This window comes from Pleurodeles waltl, chromosome 5, assembly GCF_031143425.1.
Source record: "Pleurodeles waltl isolate 20211129_DDA chromosome 5, aPleWal1.hap1.20221129, whole genome shotgun sequence".
NCBI lineage: Eukaryota > Metazoa > Chordata > Amphibia > Caudata > Salamandridae > Pleurodeles > Pleurodeles waltl.
The window spans coordinates 150605009-150628030 of NC_090444.1; the positions used below are offsets into that span (position 1 = coordinate 150605009).

Below are 23022 nucleotides of genomic sequence, written 5' to 3' on the forward strand. Positions count from 1 at the left end.
CAGGCCTACATGGTAGCAGAGCAGGGTCCAACTGGTTTTGTTGTGTTGCCTGAATACGGATAGAAACAACTTCACTGGATGAAGAGGAGATGTATATGTTCTAGGAGTGGTCGGAGGTTTTTTTGGTTGTTCCCCGACTCTGCAAAAGACGAATATCGCCAGCCTTGCAGTGTTACCGGTCATTCCATGGCACCATGGAGCCTCCATACTGGAGGCCAATTAAAGATGAACTCCTCTTCCTTATTCTGCGTTTTATACTTTTAATGCATTTGGTTAAAAAAATTGGCATTTGCTGCAATTTTTTAAAATAACTGAATCACTAGAAATAAAAATAGCTTTTCGGTATACACTTGTATTTTATCAGTGTGATATAAAATACAGTGACATAAATTGGTGGTGCAGGTTGGATCGCACAGTGTGTCGTGAAAATGAGATAGTAGTGCAGCTCTATTATGAGATAATTGTACAGGGATTATTTTAGAAAACAACACAATTAGCATCAATGTTTATGGGCACAGGATGAGATAGTTTTGAGCAGCAGGAGTACAGATCAGATTATGAATGAATATAGTAGGTCTGGAAACAGATCCTAAGATTCTCCATAGGTTACTGTGCAGAGCTGATGTTTCAACCCTTACAGAAGAATCCACAGTTCATCGTCAGGACTGAGACATAACTAATGTGTACCTTAGAGAGAAAATTCAAATATGAACACTAAAATGGTCCCATTAGGTCAAAGAGAGCCTAATAATAATAATTTTATTGATGTCTGCAAATATATTCACTCAGTCTTTCTCTGTTTTTTAATGTATCAATAGTTGACCTGTTGAGGTAGGTGTGTCACACGGTGGTGGACAGGGCTAGCACAAGGTCCTATAATACAAGGAGGCACATTTTCCTGCCTGGACTTTACTCTTAAAAATCATTGTTTTCAGGTGCACTACATTAATAGGTATAATTGAACTAAACAAAGACTACAAGGTCCAAAATTCACTGATGTGATAAATTAAAGCCTAGTTGTGGAAAAGAGGTCTCTTTATGACATTGATTCATATTGGTAACCCTAGTTGGGGACAGTGCATACTACAGTGTGAACCATAAGTGTGTTATTGCGGGCGGGTGCCATCATAAAGAAACCAATTAACACAAATGTTATGTTTGATGCAGTCACCACATTATGGCTTTTTGGTTAACAAAAAGTTTGCATTCAAGGAATTGCAGTTCCATCCTTAACAATTTGCATTTGGGCTTAAAAATCCCAGTTTGTCAAGTCTAATTGGCCAAAATAACAGGGCTGGCTGAAGTAGTCGCGCAAAATTATTGTCAACCTGCAAATTCTTCTGGGGGCCCTTTAATTATCTGTCAGAACACAAATATACAAAAGGCTAAGTGGGGTCTTCTAATACAGTGGTTCTCAACCAGTGGTCTGGGGACCCTGCGGGTCTGTCAAGCCTCCTAAGGCTGTCCATGACTGCTTAGAAAATAAAATAATATGAACAGATTAATAAAGTGTATATAAATAAAGTGGCTAAATGTGCAATTGAAAATGTTAAAACACACTGTAAATGTCAAGCAATTTGATATTAAATCAGTATCCTCAGATTGATTCATGGAAGCAGTGCAGGTGCATCAAACAGAATATAGTATGGACGATGTGTGGCTTCAATTGAATTTAGAATAGCTCCGACCTTCTCATTTTTTTATTTATATTTGTTTTCAAATTAAATCAAATTTATTAAATCAAATGTATTATCATTTGTGTAAGTGTTTGAAGAATGTTGGTTTCTTTTTATGTATTGTTTTGTGTTTCAAATCATCAAAAATGCTTAGGACTGGGTCCCCGGCAGTGGCGGCTCCTCCACTATAGCGGAGCAGCGTCGCCCCCTGGCAGCAGCAGAAGCTGCAACCCTTTCACAACGAAAGGATAATAAACTATGTTTATTTTCCTTTCGTAGTGAAAGGGGTGGGGCATTCGGGGTGACGAGCAGTGAGGGGAGTGCACTGTGTACTCCCCTCAGAGCGCATGTGGGTTTGGCCGGCTGCCTCGGGCACGCCAAACACACATGCGAAGTGTGCTCTCTCCAGGCCGACACTGTGTTGCCCGGTCTGGCGAGAGCAGGCACAGGCTCCCAGTCTGCCTGGGAGCACCCTGGCTTGGAACTCTCAGCCAATCCTAACGCTGCTTTGAGCAGCGTCAGGATTGGCGGCAGGGCAGGCTGGGAGCCTGTGCCTGCCTCCTGAGGAGACGACGGAAGATCGGTGGTGTGGAGGTAAGCTTTTTTTTCATGTATATATTTAATTTTATTCATTTTATTAATCCCCTGTGTCCCCCCCCCTTCACACCACCTCTCCCCCTGTAACTCCAGCTAGCCACGACTGGTCCCCCAGCTTCTAGTAATGACTCAGTGGGGGTCCCCGTATTCTAATAATGATTCAGTGGAGTTGCCTGGGTTCCAGCAATGATCGAGTGGGGATCTACAGAAGTCAAAAGGTTGGGAACCACTGTTTTATTAGATTGTCCCACCCACCATAGCATTGGAAGGGCCATGGCGAACCTATGTTACCCCCAAAATGGAACCAAGAGATCGAGGCCTAACTGAACAGGATCCTGCATTGGATCACTTTGGATATACAGTCAGGCCAATAAGCGCACACAATTCAGTCTGCTATGAAGAATGTTTACAGATAACAAGAGCTACCTTTAAAATAGGTTGGTCCTGTCAAGGTCCGACTTTCCCACAAAACTCCATTTGTTTCTCGTTTAGACAGCAGGTTGAAGCAGCAGAGATCTATTGCCTACATTTGCCTCCACTGAATCCTCGTGCCAGCCGGTGGGCAGAGGGAGTTGTGGAAGTGCAGCCTGTCCAGTGACGCAGATTGGTTCGGACAGGAAGGAATGCTCTGGAAAAAGGCATCTGAGTGCTCGAGGCACATGGGAAATCACCGAACTCCAGCAGTTCATAGAAATGTGCCTTATTTGTTTCTCGATTCATTTCTTTCCTTTGCCAGCACAGACCCTTGGCCATCCCTTCTGTTTGCCAACAATTATTATTTTGTTGTTTGCTTGTTTGCCTTAAATTATTGGTCTGCGTCTGACCTTAAGAAATAGAATTGACTGAGCAGAGAATGTATTACCACAAGGGCTTATTGATGTTAATTAGGGTGTGCGTCTATCTACTCAGATCTGTAAGCATATTTCATGAAGTAACAAGCATTGGTAAAACCAACAGGTCTAGCTTTTTCTTCTACTGACAGAAAACACACAATAGCACCTGCACGTATGCCAATCTCACCCTTTCACACAAAAAACACTGTCAAACACTCAATAAGTCTACACATATAAACACATGTGAATGTATTGGTGACAGTGCTTGATGTTCATGGTTTCAGTGGTATAGTGGTAGTATTGATACTGGCAGCAGTAGTGGTGATGTGGTGGTGTGGAGAGGTGACTTGTAGTACCGGTGTTGGTATTTAAGATAGTAGTGGTGTTGAGAATGATGGCAGCATTAGTGGTGTCGATAATTGGGGCAACAGTGGTATCGAAGGTGATGGTGGTAGTAGTATTGATGGCTGTAGTGGTAATAATAATGTTGGCGGAGGCGGTGATAGTGGTGGTGACAATAGTGATCATGATACTGGAAGAGGCAACACTGGTGATGGCAATGATGCTCCTGTTATTGGTGGTTGTAATAAGCTGGCTCTGTATATACTATATCAAATGGAGATACAGAGTGCACAGAGTCCAGGGGTTCCCCAGAGGATTAACAGAGGCTAAAGTAGATAATACTAATGCTCTTATTTGTGGTAGTGTGGTCAAACAGTTGGGCTTATCAGAGGGTAGAGCAAAGCAGTTATTGTACACACACAGGCAATAAAGTAAGAACACACTCAAGGACTAACTCCAGGCCAATGTTTTTATATAGCAAAAATATATTTTGTTACTTTATTTCTAGAACCACAAGATTCAGTTTGCAGGTAAGTACATTTGCAAGTAAGTAGCAAGCATATGTATCAACACCACTTTGTTTCAATTTGAAAAGTTATACGTTTTTCAAATATATAGCAATAATCTGTTTTAAAAGTTAACACTGCAATTTTAAAAGTTGACACTGCAATTTTCAAACACAATTCTCGTCTCCGGGGGTTAGGATGTCCACAGGTTGGGGTTCAAGTTAACCCCAAACACCCACCACCAGCAACACGGGGCCAGCCGGGTGCAGAGGTCTAAGCTGTTGCAAGATTTAAAATGGGTTCCTATGGATACTGGGGGCACTTGGAAACAGGCCTGCTTGCAGGTAAGTACCCACGTCTTCAGAGGGCAGACCTGAGGGGTTTAGGAGAGCACCCTGGGGAGGGGAAGTGGGGGGCACAGGTCAGCACCAAACACACACCCTCAGCGGCACAGGGGTGGCATGGTGCACAGTGCAAATTTAGTGTCAGGCTCCCAGTGCTTTTCAATACGGTGACCTCGGGGGTCACAAGTAGGCTGCAGGCTGGATCCAGGGGGCCTGTTCAGAGAAACCACAGGCTGGACAGTGAGGAGGGCCGACTGCTGCACGTTGCTGCACTGGATGTCGGGTTCCCCAAGGTCAGGGGACTGCGGTGCAGGGTACTTTTGGCGTTGGATATCTTCGTCTGGATCCTTCTCTGGCGGGGGTCCTCTGGATTTAGTCTGCAGGCGTGATTGCGGTGGACTGGAGAGGTCATGCCAGGGTGGACACTAGGTCGGAATCACCTGGGGACCAGCTCTAATCCGTTGAGCCACCTGCACACGGGCTGTGGGTGTCAGGTCCAAAGTGGACAGGGCTTGCAGACCCAGGGCACCTTTGGAGCCCTTTGTTGGAGTTTCTTTCTGGACAGGGCCACTGTCCACGGGAGATCTTGGTCCTCTGGTGTACAGGCAGTCCTCTTGAGGCTTTTAAGAGGTAACTGGTCCTGTAGGATGTGTAGCCTTTTTGAAGCAGGGGCTTCAGAAGATGGAGACAAGGTGGTAGGGCAGGGGCCAAATCAGTTGGTGTCTTCAGTTTTCTCTGCTGGGGGTTAGTTTAGCAGTTTTTCTTCTTTCTTCCGGTTGTCTTCTTGAGGTCACCAGGAATCTGACGAGCTAGGTTCAGGGGAGCTCTTAAATCCTGGATTTAGGAGCATTAAATGGGTCAGAGGGCAGTAGCCAAAGAGTACTGTCCCTGAGGGTGACTGCACCCTTCTCGTGTCCACTCCCTTTGGGGAGGGGGACACATACCTAGCCCTATTGCTCCCTGTCTGCCAAACCAAGATGGAGGATTCTGCAGGGAGGGGGTTGCTTCAGCTCTGGACACCTTAAGGGTGGTCCTAGCTGAAGTGGTCACTCCTTCTTGGTTTTCCTAATTTTCCCACCGGACTTGCAGCCACAATGTCTGTCAGGAAGAAGTCACAAGCAACCTGAAATTAATCTGTACTTAGAGGCAATGTGTAAAGTATTTATGCAGCACTTCAAACAGTATTAAAGTGAAAACACAACACAGGAAAAAAGCCACATCACTTTAGAAGAATAGAGCAAATTTTAATAAAGTATTTCAGACCAAAACTACAAAAACCCAATCAGTAGAATCGAAGATACCCAGTTTCAAAGTTATAAGTTAAAACAGTGCCTAGAAGTGCAAAACATGAACTGTGGTTATCTGGTCGCTCCGGAACAGAACAAAGTCACAATTTCGGGCTGACCGTGATGGAGCATAGGCCTGATATAGGGATCAAGTTGTTCCAGCTGAAAAAAGTACATTAAATCTTGGTTGCAAAGGCTTGCGAGATCCCTCGCCGAGGATACATTGTGCAGGGTCAGTTCAGAGGAGCTATGGGTCTACGATGTGGAGTCCTGCATCATCATCAAGGATGCCATTGATGAGGGGCTTGTGCTGTGGAGTCTGGAATCTAGGATATGTTGCACAGCAGCGGTTCTGAAGAAAGTGTGAGGCTTGGATGCAAAGTCCTGTTAAGGGGCTTAAGATGTGAAGGCCTGCATCGAGGAAGAGGCGGGCTGTGATGCGAGGTCCTGCATCAGGGATGAGTAGCATTGTGGCGGTTCTGAAGCAGCTGTATGGTGTTGGGTTATAATGCATCAATTCTGCTCACAGGACCACAGCTGGGCTAGCAGAGCACCTTCAAGCCCTCTTCCAAGGAGCCAGGACTGGGGTGGCACCACTTGGGTGGGAAGTAGGACTCACAGCTGACAGAGTCCAGGTGCTGGGTTGAAGGTGGTTTGAGATTTTTCTGTCACTGAGGTTCTTCTCAGGAGGCCAGCCAACTAGCCACCTTTTGATCACCTTGGGGGTTCTGGGATTAAGATGCAGGTCTAGTCCTTCTTATTCAGGCTGCAGGGTAGCAGGGGTAACAGAGTAGCAGTCCTTCTTGCGAAGCAGCACAGTTCTTCTGAGCTGTCCAAAGGTCCAGAGGTGTCAGAAGAGTTGAGTCTGAGGGTTCAATATTTATACCTGGTGCCAGCTTTTGAGTAGGAGAAGGTTCTGGAGATTTCCACCTCCAGAACAGTCTGGAATTTCCTGCCTCCCTGCCCTAAGGTCAGCTTCTCTGGGGCCACAAAAGACTAGTGTCAAATCATTTGTTATGTGCAAGTGTGGTGGGTGACAGATCCTCCCCCTCATTATGTAAGTTGTAGCCCATCCTGCCAACACCAAGTCCCCCTTTGTCTCACTGTGTGAGAGCAATACACAAAGGCCAACTGCCGGCTACACCTAGTCATGTGAACCAGGTTTCAGGCTGCAGGCACCAAATGATTGGGACAAGAAAATGCCAACTTTCTAAGGCACCACAACAATTCTTTAGACACCAAACTTGACATTCTTCACCAGCTCCCAATTGAAAGTAATTGTTCTAAATGTAATGAATTAACCAATGCTTTCCTATGGGAGAGGTAGTACTCACAGCAGAGAAAACATGAATTTAGGAGTTTTTCACTACCAGGACATGTAACACTTAGAAGTAAATGTCCAACTTTATAAATACACTGCACCCTGCACCCATGGGTTGTTTAGGGCCTACTCTAGGATTTTTTTTCATGTATTAAAAAGATAGGCTTAGGGCTGGCCAAAGGTTTAATTTACCAGGTTGAAGTGGCAATTTAAACCTGCGCACACAGGCTGAAAACCAGGAACTTACAAATAAACTAAATGGCCAATTAGGTGCAAGCCACTTTCACCATGTTTAAGGGAGCGAGCACACCCACTTTAGCACTGGTTAGAAGTGATAAACTACACAGAATCCTAAAAGCCAACAAAAAACAGATTTGGGAAACGTGAGGGTGAAAGTAAAAAGTTTGGGGATGACCCTGCAGAAAGATCATGCCCAACATATTGCACAGATAAAATGGTCCTTTGTAATTTCTCTGTATATTAAATGTGCAAATGCATACAGGTTGATATCAATTACACACACAACTACGGAAATTTCCGAGATATCATTATAGTTTTCTCAAGTAACTATAACTCATGCCCTAAAGTAACTATAACTTTCATAAATAATTTCATTGCAAATGTTGCAGTGATATTATCAATGATGTCATAGAAGATGTCATGAGTGATGTAATATGTGGGGTAATTAGAAGTCATGGCAAAGGCTCGAGTTTTAATTATCTTGGGGCATGAGTTATAGTTATTGGAGATAACTATCACTGGTGAATTTCTGTGTTTTTTTTCTTTAAAGCATTACATCGTTACTGAACATTTCACCTAACTATAACGTTACATTAACCTTTGATTTTTATTTTTTTTTAACAACAAAGCAATATTTTGTTTCTGTACATAAAGACAACCCCTCGCTGCACACAGCCTTTAGAAGGGCTCCCCAGGTCATCAGCAAGGCTCGGGGAGGGGCGCCACATTCCCCCTCCCCAAAGTACAATATCCCCGTCCCCCAAGCCCTGGCCCACCTCAGAGTTCTTTTTAATAAAACAAGCGTGGAGCCCTGCTTTTTTGTTTTTTGTTTTTTTGCCGAGGATTTTCGGATCCTCTATGAATTTGCAGCAAAATAAAACAAAAAAGCTTTGGCCCCTGGTGGGGTCCCTCTGGGATCCCTTCACTAAGCCTACAGTTCAGAGTATCTCTACCTTGCCCCTTAAGTTTTGCTTTTTTGTTGCTTTTTTTGTAGGACTCTGGACTGAGTCCCGAGTCTTAAGATGGTTGTGCCACATCATTGTTGATGTGGTGGCAGCCATTCAGATCTCTCAAAGAGACCTGTTTGGTCTGCAGATCCTCTGCATTGTAAAATTTGCTAATTTCCTTTGCATTAATTGCTCAAAAACTACTGACCAGATTTACATCAGATCAAATAAATCACTCTTTCTGAACCCGTATCTAGCTTTTTGCCAAATCTGGTGTAAATCCATTCACCGGTTTGAGCTGTAGCAGTGTCAAAAGTTCCTATGGAGAAATGAATGGGGGGAGCACATTTTGAGACCCCCTTTTTTTCGGGCCCCCGCTTGACGGATCACCCTGAAACTTTCCATGTGCAAACTAATGAAAAAGTAGCACTTTTTTTGGAAAGTTTCCCAGAGATTTCTCAGACAGTGCCAAAGTTAGTAGCTACACAAAAGAATCATTTCCTATGGAAACACAATCCTAACTATAACTACTGAGTGGTAACCACCACTGGGTAATGATATACATGTTGTGTTACATGTTTTGGAATAGTTTTATTATGTTGCCTAATTGTTCACATTTCCTTCTACTACATGCACTGACAGTTCATAATGTGCAGCAGCAGTGGGGGCAGGCAAACCCAAATGCACAATCTATTTCACATGCCCACACACATACTCACACTCAACATATACACATGCACACACCTATTCACAGCACAAATATGCAAACTTTCCTACATACGCATGCACCCAACATTAAAATTAAAAACGTACCTGTCACGATCTACTCGTCTCTTACGGCTTCAGTCCGCTGGAATTGAAATAGAACCTTGATTCTTGTAGGTCCTGCTCTGACAAAAGTAAGGGCAGCCCATTCTGGTAGCCACTGTGCTGCCGACAATGGTACGTCTAAGACAGTCTGTGCCCTCCAGAAGGAGTCCCAGAGGAAAAACCCCAAAGGGAAAAACCTCAATTATAGGAACTCCCTGGAACAGAAGAAAAAATACAGAAAAAAATGTCGGACTTCCAAACAAGAAAAATAACTGGAAGGAAAATGGATCAAGCAGGGAAAGACGGCTGGAATCAGAAGAAAACAACCAGAGCGTGATCATCACCAAAGAAAGTGTTGCAGTGCAAGGAGAACAAGAATCCAAATTCTTAAATACCCCTAAATAGGAAGTGACATACAGGAAAGGCAAAGACGCCATGTTGGAGTGGGAAAAGACTTTAGAAGAAGATAGATGAAAACGCCATTTTAGAAAGGGAACCTGATGCATGCAGGAAGGAGATAAAAAGAAAAGCATGCTGGGATAAGAAGAATATGGCCCATAATTGGAAGAAAAAGAAGAAAAGAAGAAAGAGAAAGAAAGAGGAAAGGAGTCCAACAGAAAGGCCAGTCACCAGGTAAGTGGGGGCTGCCCACTTCCAAATCTGGGGGCGCGCCGCGATTTGAACTTGCCGAGGCCTGATGCCAAATTCTGGGCCTCTTGCGATGTTAGCCCAAAAGACGGACCGCGGCCACAACCGCGTCCTGAGCCGGCTTTCCTGCCCCGGCGGCGGATGCCCATGACGCAACATTACCAGGCTGGGCCGGTGACCCCAGGGGTCAGAAGGGGAGCTTCTATTGTTTCCTGAAGGCTTCGCAAGGAAGATTCCATCACCTCCTCTCACTGGCTGACCTTGCCAAAGGTCAGCCAATAAGAGGAAGACCCTCTGTTACTTGTCACAGAGTGGGATGGGGCCAGTAGGCTTTCTGACCCCACCTAACTCTATGAGAGAGTCACTGATGGATTTTTGGCACTGGGCACTTCAGGGCTTAAAAGTAAATTGGTTAGGTTTGTGTCTATCAATGTCTCTACCCCCTCATCATAGTCTCACTCAAGACTTTGCCGGACTGATAAGGTCACACCCTCAGGGCTGAGAAATCTTCAGGCGGGCAAATTTCAGCATCGGCAGCCAGCCCCCTGTGAATGTAGAGTATGTACAGCACTTGGCTGTCTGACCAGATCTTGAAGAGGATCTGTCATGGTGACCTTTGCCCAGCCTGACAAATACTCTTAAAGCTTTAAAAAAAGGTAGAGGGGGAGGCCACCTCAGCCCTTAATCACAGGCCACGGCTTTGAGATTCCCTTCAGCTAGGGTAAGTATAATTTTAATGACAAAATGTTGTGGCAATGCGCAGTGCTTAATTTTCTAAAGCTATTGCTGGTGCCCAAAATTTTCCACTGAAGCCCATAGCTGGCACTGACAAATGTCAGAGTTGACAAATATCAAGACTGCGTATTTTGATTCAATTCCACCTCGTGCCTCTTTCATCCATACACTTCCTACCCTTCTATCTCAATCAGGTTCCTTTTCCTCCCTGCTGTCTTCCTTTGTCACTGCTTTCCTGACTTTCCCTTGCTCCTCCGTTCCTCCTTTTGTGTTTTTCCCTTTTGGTGAAGAAAAGCAAGTGCCAGTCCCCAACAATGAGTGCTTCGCTCAGACCCCCACCTAACTTCTGTTTCACAAGGTAGAATACAAATGGGTGAATAGCACTGTAGTCCTCAAGTTGGAAACACATTTGGAATTCCAGCTAGGTTTTCCCCCTCAGGCTGGAATATGACTGCTAGAGTTGCAACAGCTGATTAACATAAAATAGATTTTAATGCAAATAGGGCCAGATTCGTTTTGCACTGACATCCTATCGTCCTTGTCACATTGACAGCTGCATAAGCTAAAACTAAGCTGGCAGTCTTACTTCTTTTCCACAGCTGTGTTGGGTTTTGCTTCCTGCAGCAATTTCCATTTCTACCTAGACCCCCTTTCAAAAATTCTCAAGCTGCTGGATCAGAGAACAGGCTCTGCAATTGAGACAAAAAGAAGTGATTGACAGGATTGCATAAAACGTGCCTATGTAACACTAAGCTCTCACATTAAGCAAAAACAAAAAGATTGTTAAAGTAAAATAAAAAAGTTTATAACAAATAAAATGAGATGTTTGCTAACTAGCCACGGCTGGTCTAAAATCGGACTAGTAGAGTCCAAATGCCATATAGAGTAGAGCGAGAGAAATGATGTATTTGTGTATGAACAATATGTTGGAGATGTCAAGGATCTATTGAATAAACCTCTTATATAAACTCAAAGATCTCAAACAATATTCACTTGGCCAAAATATGTGTATATTTTCATGTGCACATTTTTGGCCCCACTGTGAGCAAAACTCAAATGCCATCATAATAATCTAATTTTTGCAAAACTTTTATATATGTTCACTTTGAAGCTTGCAGCCTTTGTAGCATGACTGTACAATACAACAAGATAACATAACAGGAATGAGAATAAGTGGTAGTTTTAACTGTTCTTGACCTTAACTACACTATCCTTAGTGCTTCTCTTAAAGCAGGTCAATAGTTTACCAGGGAATGTGTGGCATTCCATGCTCATGTACCTCACTTCATAATCTATGCTCATTGTTAGACCTGAAATCCTTGGTGTGGTTTTCCCCAGAATTTTTTGCCTTCACTCCTCTTGTTTTTCTGGATTCATTTTTGTTTGCTTTAGGACTCAGTGTATTTCACAAACGCTAACATGTGTTAAAGTGCTTGTGCTCTCTCCCTAAAACATGATACAATTTGCATCTACCTAATTGGCATATTTAGTTTATTAGTTTCTAGTAGATGGTACTATGTACATAGGGCCTGTTAATTAAAAGCTACTAATAGACTGCAGCACTGATTAAACCTCCCACTGAAGTAGCACTTTAAAACATGTCTCAGGCCTGCCACCGCAGCCTGTAGTGCAGTTTTAAACTGCCATTTCAACTTGACAAAATAAGCCTTTTGCCAGCCTAAACCTTCTAAAAGGTAGGACCTAAAAGCTCATAGGGTGGGGTGCAGTGTAGGAAAAGATGTAGGGAATGTGTATTCAGGTTTTGCATGTTCTGACAGTGAAAAATTCTTAAAGTAGTTTTTCCCTTTTGTAAGGTCCATCTCTCCCATTGACTAATACTGAGTTACCTTATTACATGTAATAAGTGCTAACTTTAGAATGGAAGCAGATAGAGATATGCTGTATACACTCAAATGAATTATAATTTAAAATCCTCTTTAACTGTAAAGTTGGATTTTAAGTCACAGTTCTGAAAATGCCACCTATAGAAGGTTGACATTTTGTTGATGCAACAATCTGTGCCTTCTGCCAGTGCCCTGGGTCACATGACTGTGAATGGCTCTGCTGTTGGGCTTTGTTTATTTCTTCCAGTGACACAAAGGAGGTTTAAGTGTGGACGGGATGGGCCATCCTGGCAGTATGACTGGGTAGGGGCTGTACGCAGCCACATTTATGCTTTAAATCACTTGGCCACCTGCACACAGAGGAACATGACACCAAGCCTGTCCTGCCTTTTGTCACCAGTAGACAGTTAGAGCCTTGACAGGGGAAAGGAAACATTATTTCAGTACCAGATGTGGGTGTACAACAGGAAGTCCACCCACACAGTCGACCTCCAGAGCCACTCTTCAGAACACTCCGTGACCTGAGGAAGTTACTGCTCTGCTGTGTGATGGACTGCCCTGCCGGCTGAAGAGCTGTCTTGCTGTCTGAGAAGGAAGACTGAACTTGCTGCCATTCATCCCAGGCTACCATGAGTGACTCCATGAGCCTATTTGCTTACCTCCTCTGTGAGCTACAGGGACACAACAAGCTTCAGAGGCCTTCCTCCAACTACCCAACTGACCTGCTGTAACTGGCGCTTTGTGGACCTGCAAATGGATCTGCCTGAGCCTCTGCCAGCCTATGCTGGAGTGAATCCTGGTCCGCGAGTAGGGTCCCCCAGGTCCTGGACCCTTTGTTGGCATCAGAATGAACTCCTCTGAAAGGCAAGATGAAAAGCCTGAAGTTTGGGCTCCTTTCGGACGGGCCTGTCCACACCAAGACTTCTGCCCATGACAACGCTATTGCGTAGTCCCAGTGAGACCTGCGCTTTGCACCACCAGTGATGACTGGCAACACAAGAGCTACAGTTCACCCTAAAGCAGCTACAGCCCATGATGACTGCCAACTTGAAGCTACAGCAATAACCGTCCAGAACTCTTGACCGGCTCTTTGTGCTACAGTGACAACCGTCCGTGGCTCCCGATCTGCTCTTCATGCTACAGCGACACGCCACACTCAGGGGGTTATTCTAACTTTGGAGGAGTGTTAATCCGTCCCAAAAGTGATGGTAAAGTGACGGATATACCACCAGCCGTATTACGAGTTCCATAGGATATAATGGACTCGTAATACGGCTGGTGGTAAATCCGTCACTTTTCCGTCACTTTTGGGACGGATTAACACCTCCTCCAAAGTTAGAATAACCCCCTCAGTCTCCTCCTTGCACCCTCCTTCACCACAAATGGAACTCTTCAGGAAGAACTTGGAAGGCAATTTTTGAGTGGCACTAACTTATTCCCTGTGTCTGACCCATGCTCCATTGCTTCCCTACAGGGCATCCTTGACTCTTGGCCACTCAACCCTTCACCACTATTGGGTTTGTGTTTGCATTTGTGAAATGAAGTCTAATTAGCCAGCACAGATTTGTGCAATCTAATTTTTCTCAACACATCTCTGTGTGACTAGCTATGTGACCTACATGGGGACCATTCATCCAAGTGAGGTGACTGCCATTAATTCATCTTTCGTCTCACTGTACTAATGCATCCACTGCTAAATTGTCACCAACAAACCTATGTGTTAATGCGAACTTCACACATACATATTTTATGTAATGTGTTGTCTGACTTTGAGCTGTGTAATTTTAAGTTGCAAACTCAGTCAAGTACTTTTGGAGCATATTATTCACTTAGAGGTGGGAAAGCCACTGCAGGCTACAGCCTTGCTCGACTTGAGGACCATCAAGTGCAAAACTAACAAAGTCTTTGTGTGGCTTCTGCCTGCTGCCCACAATTTTATTAAATGTTCCAAGGTCCTCCCCCTCCCCTCCTGCAGCAGATGGCTGTCCAGATTTCTGCTGCGGAAATGGGTGATCGGGTTAGGGAGTGCTACGAGAGGGACTTAAGCTAACGATGTTTCAAACAGTTCATCTCCAAGCAATGTTACAGCACTCAGTGCTTGAAGAGGGATGTATGCTAATGATGTTGCACACACTTCTTCTCTGAGAACTTTCATAGCACACTAAAGGGTCTTGACAATCAGCCATCTGAACTGTCTCATCCCCAACCCCGAGCAGAAATGTAAAATTCAAGAAACCTGGAGTGAGATCAACCATGGGTGTTAGTCTGCCTTCAGCAAAGCTATGTATGTCATTTGTGTTGATCTCCTAGAATGTTAATATGTGTAATTGCCATCACCGAAGTGTTGGGCCTCTCCTAAAATCGGCCTTTGAAAAGTCAGAGGAAGCCAGTGATATCAACATTAAAACAGAGTACCCTGACTTCCGTAACTTCATTTTTTGATAATTTTTTTAATACAAAATGTTTTTGTGTGAGCTTGATCTAACATGTCATACATCTATTGAACTGTGACCTGATTAGGTCCTCAGAGAATTCAACACCACGCATTAACCTCTATAATGGGAGAGATAGAGGGAGAAAGACACATAACATAGGGGCTGAATTGGACAATGTGAAACAAGGGAGCCTGGGGTCAATCCCCAACTTTTATGATCCTGGCCTATTACCTTTTTGACTGCATCTCCTTTTCCTTCATCATCACAACTGAGAGCACGATTAAATATATCTGTTCAGTATGTGCACTGTACAAAACCCTCCCTTGTGTTTATATTAATGCACTATAATGTTGTTGTATCTATAATAATTAGCTAGGGACCCTATGGGGTGGCACATTGCAAAGGTTCACCTTTTAGTAATATAGTCTGATGTCCTATGATAAAATACTTCTGCATTATGAAGAAATGTGTTGGATCTTTATACATACAACTATGGTTTATGTAGTTCTATTGTATATTACTTTATCTATGGTGTATTTATACAGTAATGTTTATCTTCCATGCTATATTACCTTAACCATTGTGCATTTTCTTACATGTACGACATTTACTGTAGAATGTCATGGGGGAAATGTTCTTTCTGTTTACTGAGTGTAATGGTTCAAGTTCTAGAACTTGGAGGAGGCGGTTGGCAGTTGAAGCTGTACTGAGCAGATGGTAGCGGGTGTGCTCACCTTGCTTGCTTTCTGAATTACAACTAAATAAATACAGGCTTGTATTATGTCAGAAGACTGGAGTGTAATTCTTCTGTAGTAGCCATATCTTTGCCTGCACAGCGCTTGCACTGTGTTTGCGAAATCTTTTGTATTTAAAAAGAAAATCTTAAAAGGGGCTTAGAACTCACCCAGTACTTACCAGAACTTACCATACATTGATTCTAATGTTGCTCTAACTTACTTGCTTCTCATTGGCCAGCAGAATCGTCTGCTTTTACTTCCTGCTCTGCTTTTGCAAACCATGCCGTTGCATGGAGCTCGGACCAAATACATCTTCCAGTCACTGGCTACTGGCCAGTGTCCTTCCACTGGCTACTTCACTCTGCAGGTAGTTTTTTTTTAATTTAATTTATGAACGAGCACTCCATCTGAACGCCCACTCTCCTCCCACTCTTGGTTGTGTTTTTGCTTCTAGACATGCAGCCCTGTACTTGTGGGCTTCTATGGTGCCTAGGCGCTGAGAACAGTGACTGGAATGTTGTTTCCATGACATCCGGGTGTTCGCTTTACCACTGCGAAATGTGGGTTACCATGGTTTCCTCCTGAGCAGCCTGTTGAAAGCAAGACCGGTGCGCCCAGATTATCTTCAGTCACTTTTAAATCTCACTTCGGAGTCTTAAGTTGCTGTAGTGGCAGTGCTAGTAGAGGACGTGGGTTTTGTGACAAGGACCCTCCTTCAGCAGGCGTAGTCTATATATGGTGCGTGGCAGGGTTACCAAGTGCATCTTTCTGTAGACAACTCCAGTCCGTACGGGATGGGCAGAGTACATCATTTAACAAAGAATTCATTTAAAACTGCTTTTTTTTTCAAACATTGCTGTTGGGTTTCTATTTTAACACATTCACATGTTTTACCATCTTTCACACATTACATATACTGGCAGACATTTGAGCTAATTTCTGACAATACACGTTACTTGATTGGTGTTGGTAGCTGTGCTTGTGTTTAGAAACGCCAGCTACTTGCAAATGGTCCTCTTGTTGCACTTTCATGAAAATGCTGCGTGCGAGCAGGATGCCAATGGTGTCCTCTTGGTGAACTCTATCATCTGCAGGCTTGGCGATCAGACTGAAACTGAGCGTTGAAGTACTTTTGCACATTGAACTGAAATCAGGACGGAAAGTTCCTTGTGTACAAGTTATGATCTGACTTAAGAAATCTTAGGGGAGCTTAATGAATATTAGGAATACTTGTGGGCTGCCATTCATGCTTTGCTCACGCCAGGCATTTGTTCCTGGGCTTGTCATGCGCCACACTTATGCCTTCCTGTTTGCACATTTGCCGGCTGCCTCCTTGTGAGACTACTGCGCCTTCGCCTGTGCCACACAGCCTGTCAGATGTAAGGGCGTAACACTGAGCAAGGTACAGCTCCCATGCTGCCAAAACACTGGGATGTTTTTCATTTTTCACATGCACTCGGGGAGTGCATGTGCCCGCAGTGCCTCTCCTCACCCCGCTTTTGGTCCTAATTTTGAACACACCATTCTCATCCCTTGTTTCTTAAAACCTCGTCCTCCTCCCCCTTTTTTCTAATCCACCCTGGGTTTCATTCACCATCCCCCCCATAGGTTTCATCTATGCAAGATTTATTGGCTTTGTGTGTGTGTGTGTGTGTACATTTACATGTTGTGCAGCAGGACGAGCTGCTGTGCAACATGGCTTAAAAAAAAACTGTTGACCCCCATCTTAGTGCTTTTTTTAACTTCAAGCCATGTTGAACAGCAGCACCTCTGGCTGCTGTGCAACATATTAAACAAAGCCAATAGAGCTTGCATAGGCGAAACCTATTGACTTTGCCAATGCTAGTTTATTTTGGAGAGTAATTTTCCTTGAGTTTTGTTGCGGGATTTAAACGCCAGTCATTTTGGTGGCTCTGCTGTTAAAGCCAAGCAAGAGCCTTGCTTCAACACTCCCTTTAACTTTTCTGGCTTGTCCATATCTATGCTGGTTGTTTGTGGTGCACCAATAAGATATGCTGATCTTTGCAAAAACAGAGAAGCCTTTTGTTTTAGACGCAGGTTGCATGCAACTTGTAAGAGTGTGGTGGATAGATTGGATAATCACCTGTTGAAGCCTTTTACAAGTAAAGTGTTGAGGACAGCCTGTCCCTCAAATGAAGGTTCTTAAGTACCTTTCCTATGCATTAATAAAATAGTTGCAGCAAAGTTAAATAATATAAATATGTATTTTGTGAACAATCAAAACCATCATTGCATTATCTGTAAGGTCATCTTCTGATAAATGGTCTCTTTGTGAAACATGAGCAAATTGTGTGAATATTGTCCAAAAACTCACAGTACCACAAGCCCCAATCTCAAAATATCTGAGAAGCAATTTGCTGCGTCAGACAATTTAGCATCCCCAGAGGATCTATCTGCCAAACCCAAATTCCTGACCCCGAGTCACAAACATACTTCTGAGTTTCCAGAATTAAGTCACGCTTACTCATGGAAAAAACACATTGCCAGTCAGCCTGTCGGAGATCAGAAATGTAAAACATGATATTTCACAAATTACATGGGCTCCCAGAGGTCATCAGCAGCTTTACACCATCAATCATTAGCAACTGTAAGTAGGGGAAACAACCAATAAAACACCTGCTACTTTGTGCTATTTTGTAGTTCTATAAATGTTACGCATTCTAGTTTCTGTACTACTCCGTCCCACGCCATTTACCTGCATAAGCCACCCATCCATTGTGCACCCAGTCTCCATAGTCCACATAGACCTCCCCTACAAAAATCCAAATAGCATGCCGGTGCACACTGCTTAATGGATAACCTGTGTCTTCATAAATGCAAACATCTGTAAAGTGTTCCAGGTACCAGATGTTGTGTTGTTCATGCTACAATGCAAACATAAATCAACATTTATTTATCTATACCTGTAGATGTGAGTGTGTGTTTGTGTGCGCATATGCGTGTGTGGATGTGTCTATAAAAAAAGAAAGAAACACACACACACACATATATAAATGTATATAAAAGCACATCATATATATTTGGATTTTTCCCTCTATCTGACGGCTTCCTCCAGCTGCTCTACTTCGATTGATCGAGGCATCACTGAGTCTGTTGGGAACACATTTGTTAAAATGAGATGGCTGCAATATGGATTTTGTCAAAGTGTAAAATCATAAAAAATACATCTCTGGATGCCACGAAAGGCCATCACCCGTCTACCTGAGCAGCCATCCGAGCCTTTCTGTCCACTTGTGGTATTCGCGTCTCTTCAGTCGCACCCCGTGAGAGCGGGTAGGCAACGCTGCGGCTGTACAAAAGCATCTGATTGTGAATAGGGCAGCTCTAAAGCCGTAGGGCTGCGCAGAATAAACCATTGTTGGAAGGACAGGATGCGGTAAATGAATAACTGCGCTTCACTGATAGCATTTTCATTTTCTTTCCAGGAACTGGTCCCTCGAAAATGGCCCTGCAGGGCTCTTTCAACTGCGTGAATGGAACAGCTGTCAAACTCGGACAAGTGTGCGACTTCATCAAAGATTGCGCAGGTGGCGAGGACGAGGGAGAAGTGTGCAGTGAGTAGTCTCTCCCTGATCATCATCACGGGATAAATTCACTAATTTATGCAGAAAGGCAGACGTGAACCCAACATGTTTTGTAATGGATATTACTGGGTCAGACCCTGGGATGCTCTCCATGTTTATATGCAGGCACAGAGCCAGAAGATGTAATAAAGGTTTTCAGTGCCACAAATTCATGCACTAAGATTAGGCTGGTCCATGGTGAGCCAACTTTCACCTCCTCAGATCTGGTAGCTTAGTTCAAATCAATGACATTGCGTGTATTTGGAGTTCTTGTGCTAAGCCTTACCCCCCCCCCCCCCACCCCTACCCCCAGTCCCTCTCTTCTCGAAGTGGTACATGGCATACCGTGTTGGCCACTGTGACCAATGGCCATTTTGGGTTCACTGATTTGGTGGCCTAGTACCTTACGATGGCTGAACTCAGCACCTGTCATTGTTGCCCTGGCTTCATCCCAGTCTCTTTCTCTGGGGTTTATGAAAACAGTGGTGGTCATTACTGACCCATGCCCCTGTCAAGGCGACTGTCCCTAAAGTTCACCGAAACAATGCCCATCTTTGAGACCCCTGACTCAACAAGAACTCTCTCCATGAAAGGAAAATATTTTGGTCCTCATTTTGTGTCAGGGGTCGGCCAGTGCCTTAAAATGCACCCAGTGTCTGGGAATCTTGAGGCTTGAATTGCAGTAGATTACCCTTCAAACTAGTTATATTTTGTACCTTAGAAAACCAAATCAAGGCCTCGTGTACCACTCTTTTGCCCGCAATATAACATTATATTATTTTGCTATATTTGTAGTACTTTTGATTTTGTCATTTGAGCCGTATGCCTTCAATCAGCAGTTGGATCTGATAACAAAGCTATCAATTAATGTTTCTCAGAAAAAAAACTTGTACTTTATTGTAATAGCAGATCCAAGGTGTATGACAACTGGTGACCTCTGTCACTTCATTCCAGTTAACAAAGTATGCAGGTGTACTGCAGCCATCTGCACTCACCCTCCGAGTGCTTTACAAATCAAAAAGGAGGCGCGGGAAAGGCAGGTGAAGCACAATCTCCCCCTGCCATTCCCGATGCTAGAGAGACCCGGGGGGAAGAGGGGTGTGTGTCCACGCTGAGCAGCATCTCTGTCACATTGATAGTTATTCACCTGAGTGCAGTATCTGGTCCTATTTACTACAGAGCTCAAGTACTAAAAGATTGGCGATGGAGAGCACAGTGGTATGGGAAGGGGGGTTTTATGACAGAGCAAGTGGCAGGAAAATAGGTAGGCTTAGCATAAAATTTCCATGATGGTGACGTGAAGCAGAGTGCTAAGTGTATCTTTTGTCCAGTCAGGCAAAATGAACAGAATGGATATGTTATTTATAGCTGCTGCTCCACAACATAAACCTGTACACAACTACATATCAGTAAAGAGATATTTTTCACTGTTTCAAAAGACATAACTCCAGCCTCACTCTTGTTGTCTGTGATATCACTCTGAATCCTTTACAGGAAATAACCCACTTTTTCGCTGCTGCCCATGTGTATATCTTTGCTTAAAGAAATACATGGGCAGGGTCAGGGCCGGCTTTAGGGCGGTGCGACCGATGCAGCCGCAGTAGGTGCTGACCTGGAGGGAAGGCACTGACCTCAGGTGAGGGTGATGTGTTTAGCAATTACTCACGCTTTGAAAGCACCTGCTGCAGAGTTCCTTGTATGTCCAGCTTTCAGGTAGCAATAAAAATGTCCTGCTATAGAGAGAGATGGAGTTTTCCCTAGTGACAGTTTTGACTCGTTATAAAGTTGTGCAGATGGTTAATATGCCTATTGCAATGAACAGATTTCCATTTCATGTGGCTAGCTGAGTAGATTAGTAAAGCCAGCCTTTACCAACACTTTCAAACAAATGAAATGTATGTGAGAGAAGGGCAATGGAGTGACAAGGGGCACTTTTGTCGGTTGGTAGTGAGGAAATAAAAGGATCAATGGGGGGGGGTAAAAAGATTGTTGCACTGGGTGCCACCATTGCTAAAGCCGGCCCTGGGCAAGGCACAGAAAATCACTAAATTGAGCTCTAACTGTTTTGTCAAGCATTGTGCCGTCCGCAACGCATGCAGTAACTGTAAGTACATGAGTTGTGGGCAGCTCAGAAATACAGAGTGGTAACCACAGAACCATGTTACTAAGTTGTGCTGTCTTCACTAACTCTGGTCTTACTGAGTTAAAGCGTGTGTTGTCAACAGTGCGATTTGTTTAGAAATTATATACCATTTCTATACTGCCCCAACATGGAGATGAGGGACAAGTTCAAATCCAGCTCCAAAAATATCAAGAAAACAAGTTCTGCTCCCGAAGAACCATGGCAGACTAGAATGGTCAGAAATAATTTGGTGTCAGCAAACCTCACAGGTTAAATTCCCCTTCTAGTAGGTGAAAATACAGATCAAGTTTTCACAAGCAACACGTCTTCACATGCAGTCTGGTTTCTCAACTCTTAAGCATGGTTTGGATTGTCAGAGAGGACAGACTTTATATATGTAAACCTAAAAAGGATTACATTAAAGGAAATATATTGCACAGTTGCATAACAACTCCACTATTACAATGGCTCTTAATGGAACGAGTTTTAAAAATAGAGACAGTGATGGAGCATGTACTGTGTGCTCTGATTCGAGGTCGACGAACTTTGGAATTTATGCACCGGTTTTAAACTGAACATTGATCACACATTTAATTTGTCCACACAATAAAAACCCACATCAGAAATTAAGTTAAAGGGTTTTATTACAAGTTAACACAGGTTAAGGTAAACAAATCTCAAGAAAATACTTTTAAAGATACAATATTACCATTAGGTAGGCAAATCAGCAGAAAAGTTGTAATCTAGTCAGCATAAGGCATACCAAACACTCAGTAATGGCAATACAGATTATCAATAGAATAATCTGGTGCTCCAAAAACAAACGCTGGTCATTTCTCTTCCACATTAGTGCAAGTCAAAATCATCTAACTCAACTAGCTAAGAGCAAACAAGACATTCTCTGAAAATCTGACTACAGAACATGGAGGCAATGGTTAATAAGCAAATATAGGACAAAAAAGAACCTGGAAAAAAGACATTTGAGGAAAAAAGAATCTAACTAGTGAAGGCAAAATGTAATGAAAAAGGGAAGGTGTCAGCATTTCAGAAGCTCAGGCAAGAGTCTTCTCAAAGGGTCAGGTGTAAGCCCAAGTCCAGCTCAGCAAAGCATAAGAAAATGTTAGGTAAGGTAAAGAAGTCTGTACCTCTCCAAGCCCAAGGGAATCTGCCTTATTTTTGATTAGTGAAAGTCCTAGTTAAAACTGCAAATTCAGTTAGGAAACGCCTCTTTCAATCATATCACTTCAAGTTTCATCTTCGCCCTTCTCATAATGGAACTTGCAACAGTACTGTGTGTTTCTAAGACAGTCATGGGAAGGTTGTTGACTTTTGTCTCCTGTACACCTTTTGCAACCTGTACAAAGGTTCATATTTTCATGTTCTCGGTCTCTCCATGCACCTTCTCCAAAGTTGTTTTTTCTCAGGCTCTCTATGAGTAAGACAATTGCATGTCTGTTCCCAAACTAACATTTCATGCGAAAACACCTGCAATGAAATAACACTTATGCAGACATGAAAAACTGTTTCTTACATTAGGAAAGTACAGGCCTGGTGAGGCACATTTAATTTCAAATTATGCTGCACTGCATTAGTTTTACACTTAATATAAATATTGAACACTCTCTTTAATGTCAGTTCATGTTCATGTTACAATTGATACAAACAAACCAATCTGTTATGATGAGTATGATGGAGAACTACAATTATACAACATTGATCAAAAACATTAGCACACACATTTCATATAAATCATTATTGTTTAAAGGGTAAACACTCTCAAATAACATGATGATAATTATAAAATCATAATCAATGGTTACATTTGAATTAATAATTATACCACAAAGCACATCATCTCCTAACACTACAGTGAGTATACTGCATTATTGACTTTGACTGCACTGCTTTACCTTAGTTTAGCATTAATTCACACATTCTGTTTTCATTATAGTCACATATAGATCAACATTGTGATGTCAAAAGTGACAGCCATTTTTCATACTGCACCAGCAGTA

General features: G+C 43.2%; 1 protein-coding gene across 1 annotated transcript in view; it reads left to right on the plus strand.

Annotated features, from left to right (window-relative positions):
- The window catches only part of ALK (ALK receptor tyrosine kinase), a 2590648-nt gene that overhangs the window by 1961777 nt on the left and 605849 nt on the right, over positions 1-23022 (plus strand). The window contains exon 6 of the mRNA XM_069233821.1: positions 18748-18876. Within this exon, the coding sequence (XP_069089922.1) occupies positions 18748-18876 (129 nt within the window). The remainder of the gene's footprint in view (positions 1-18747; positions 18877-23022) is intronic.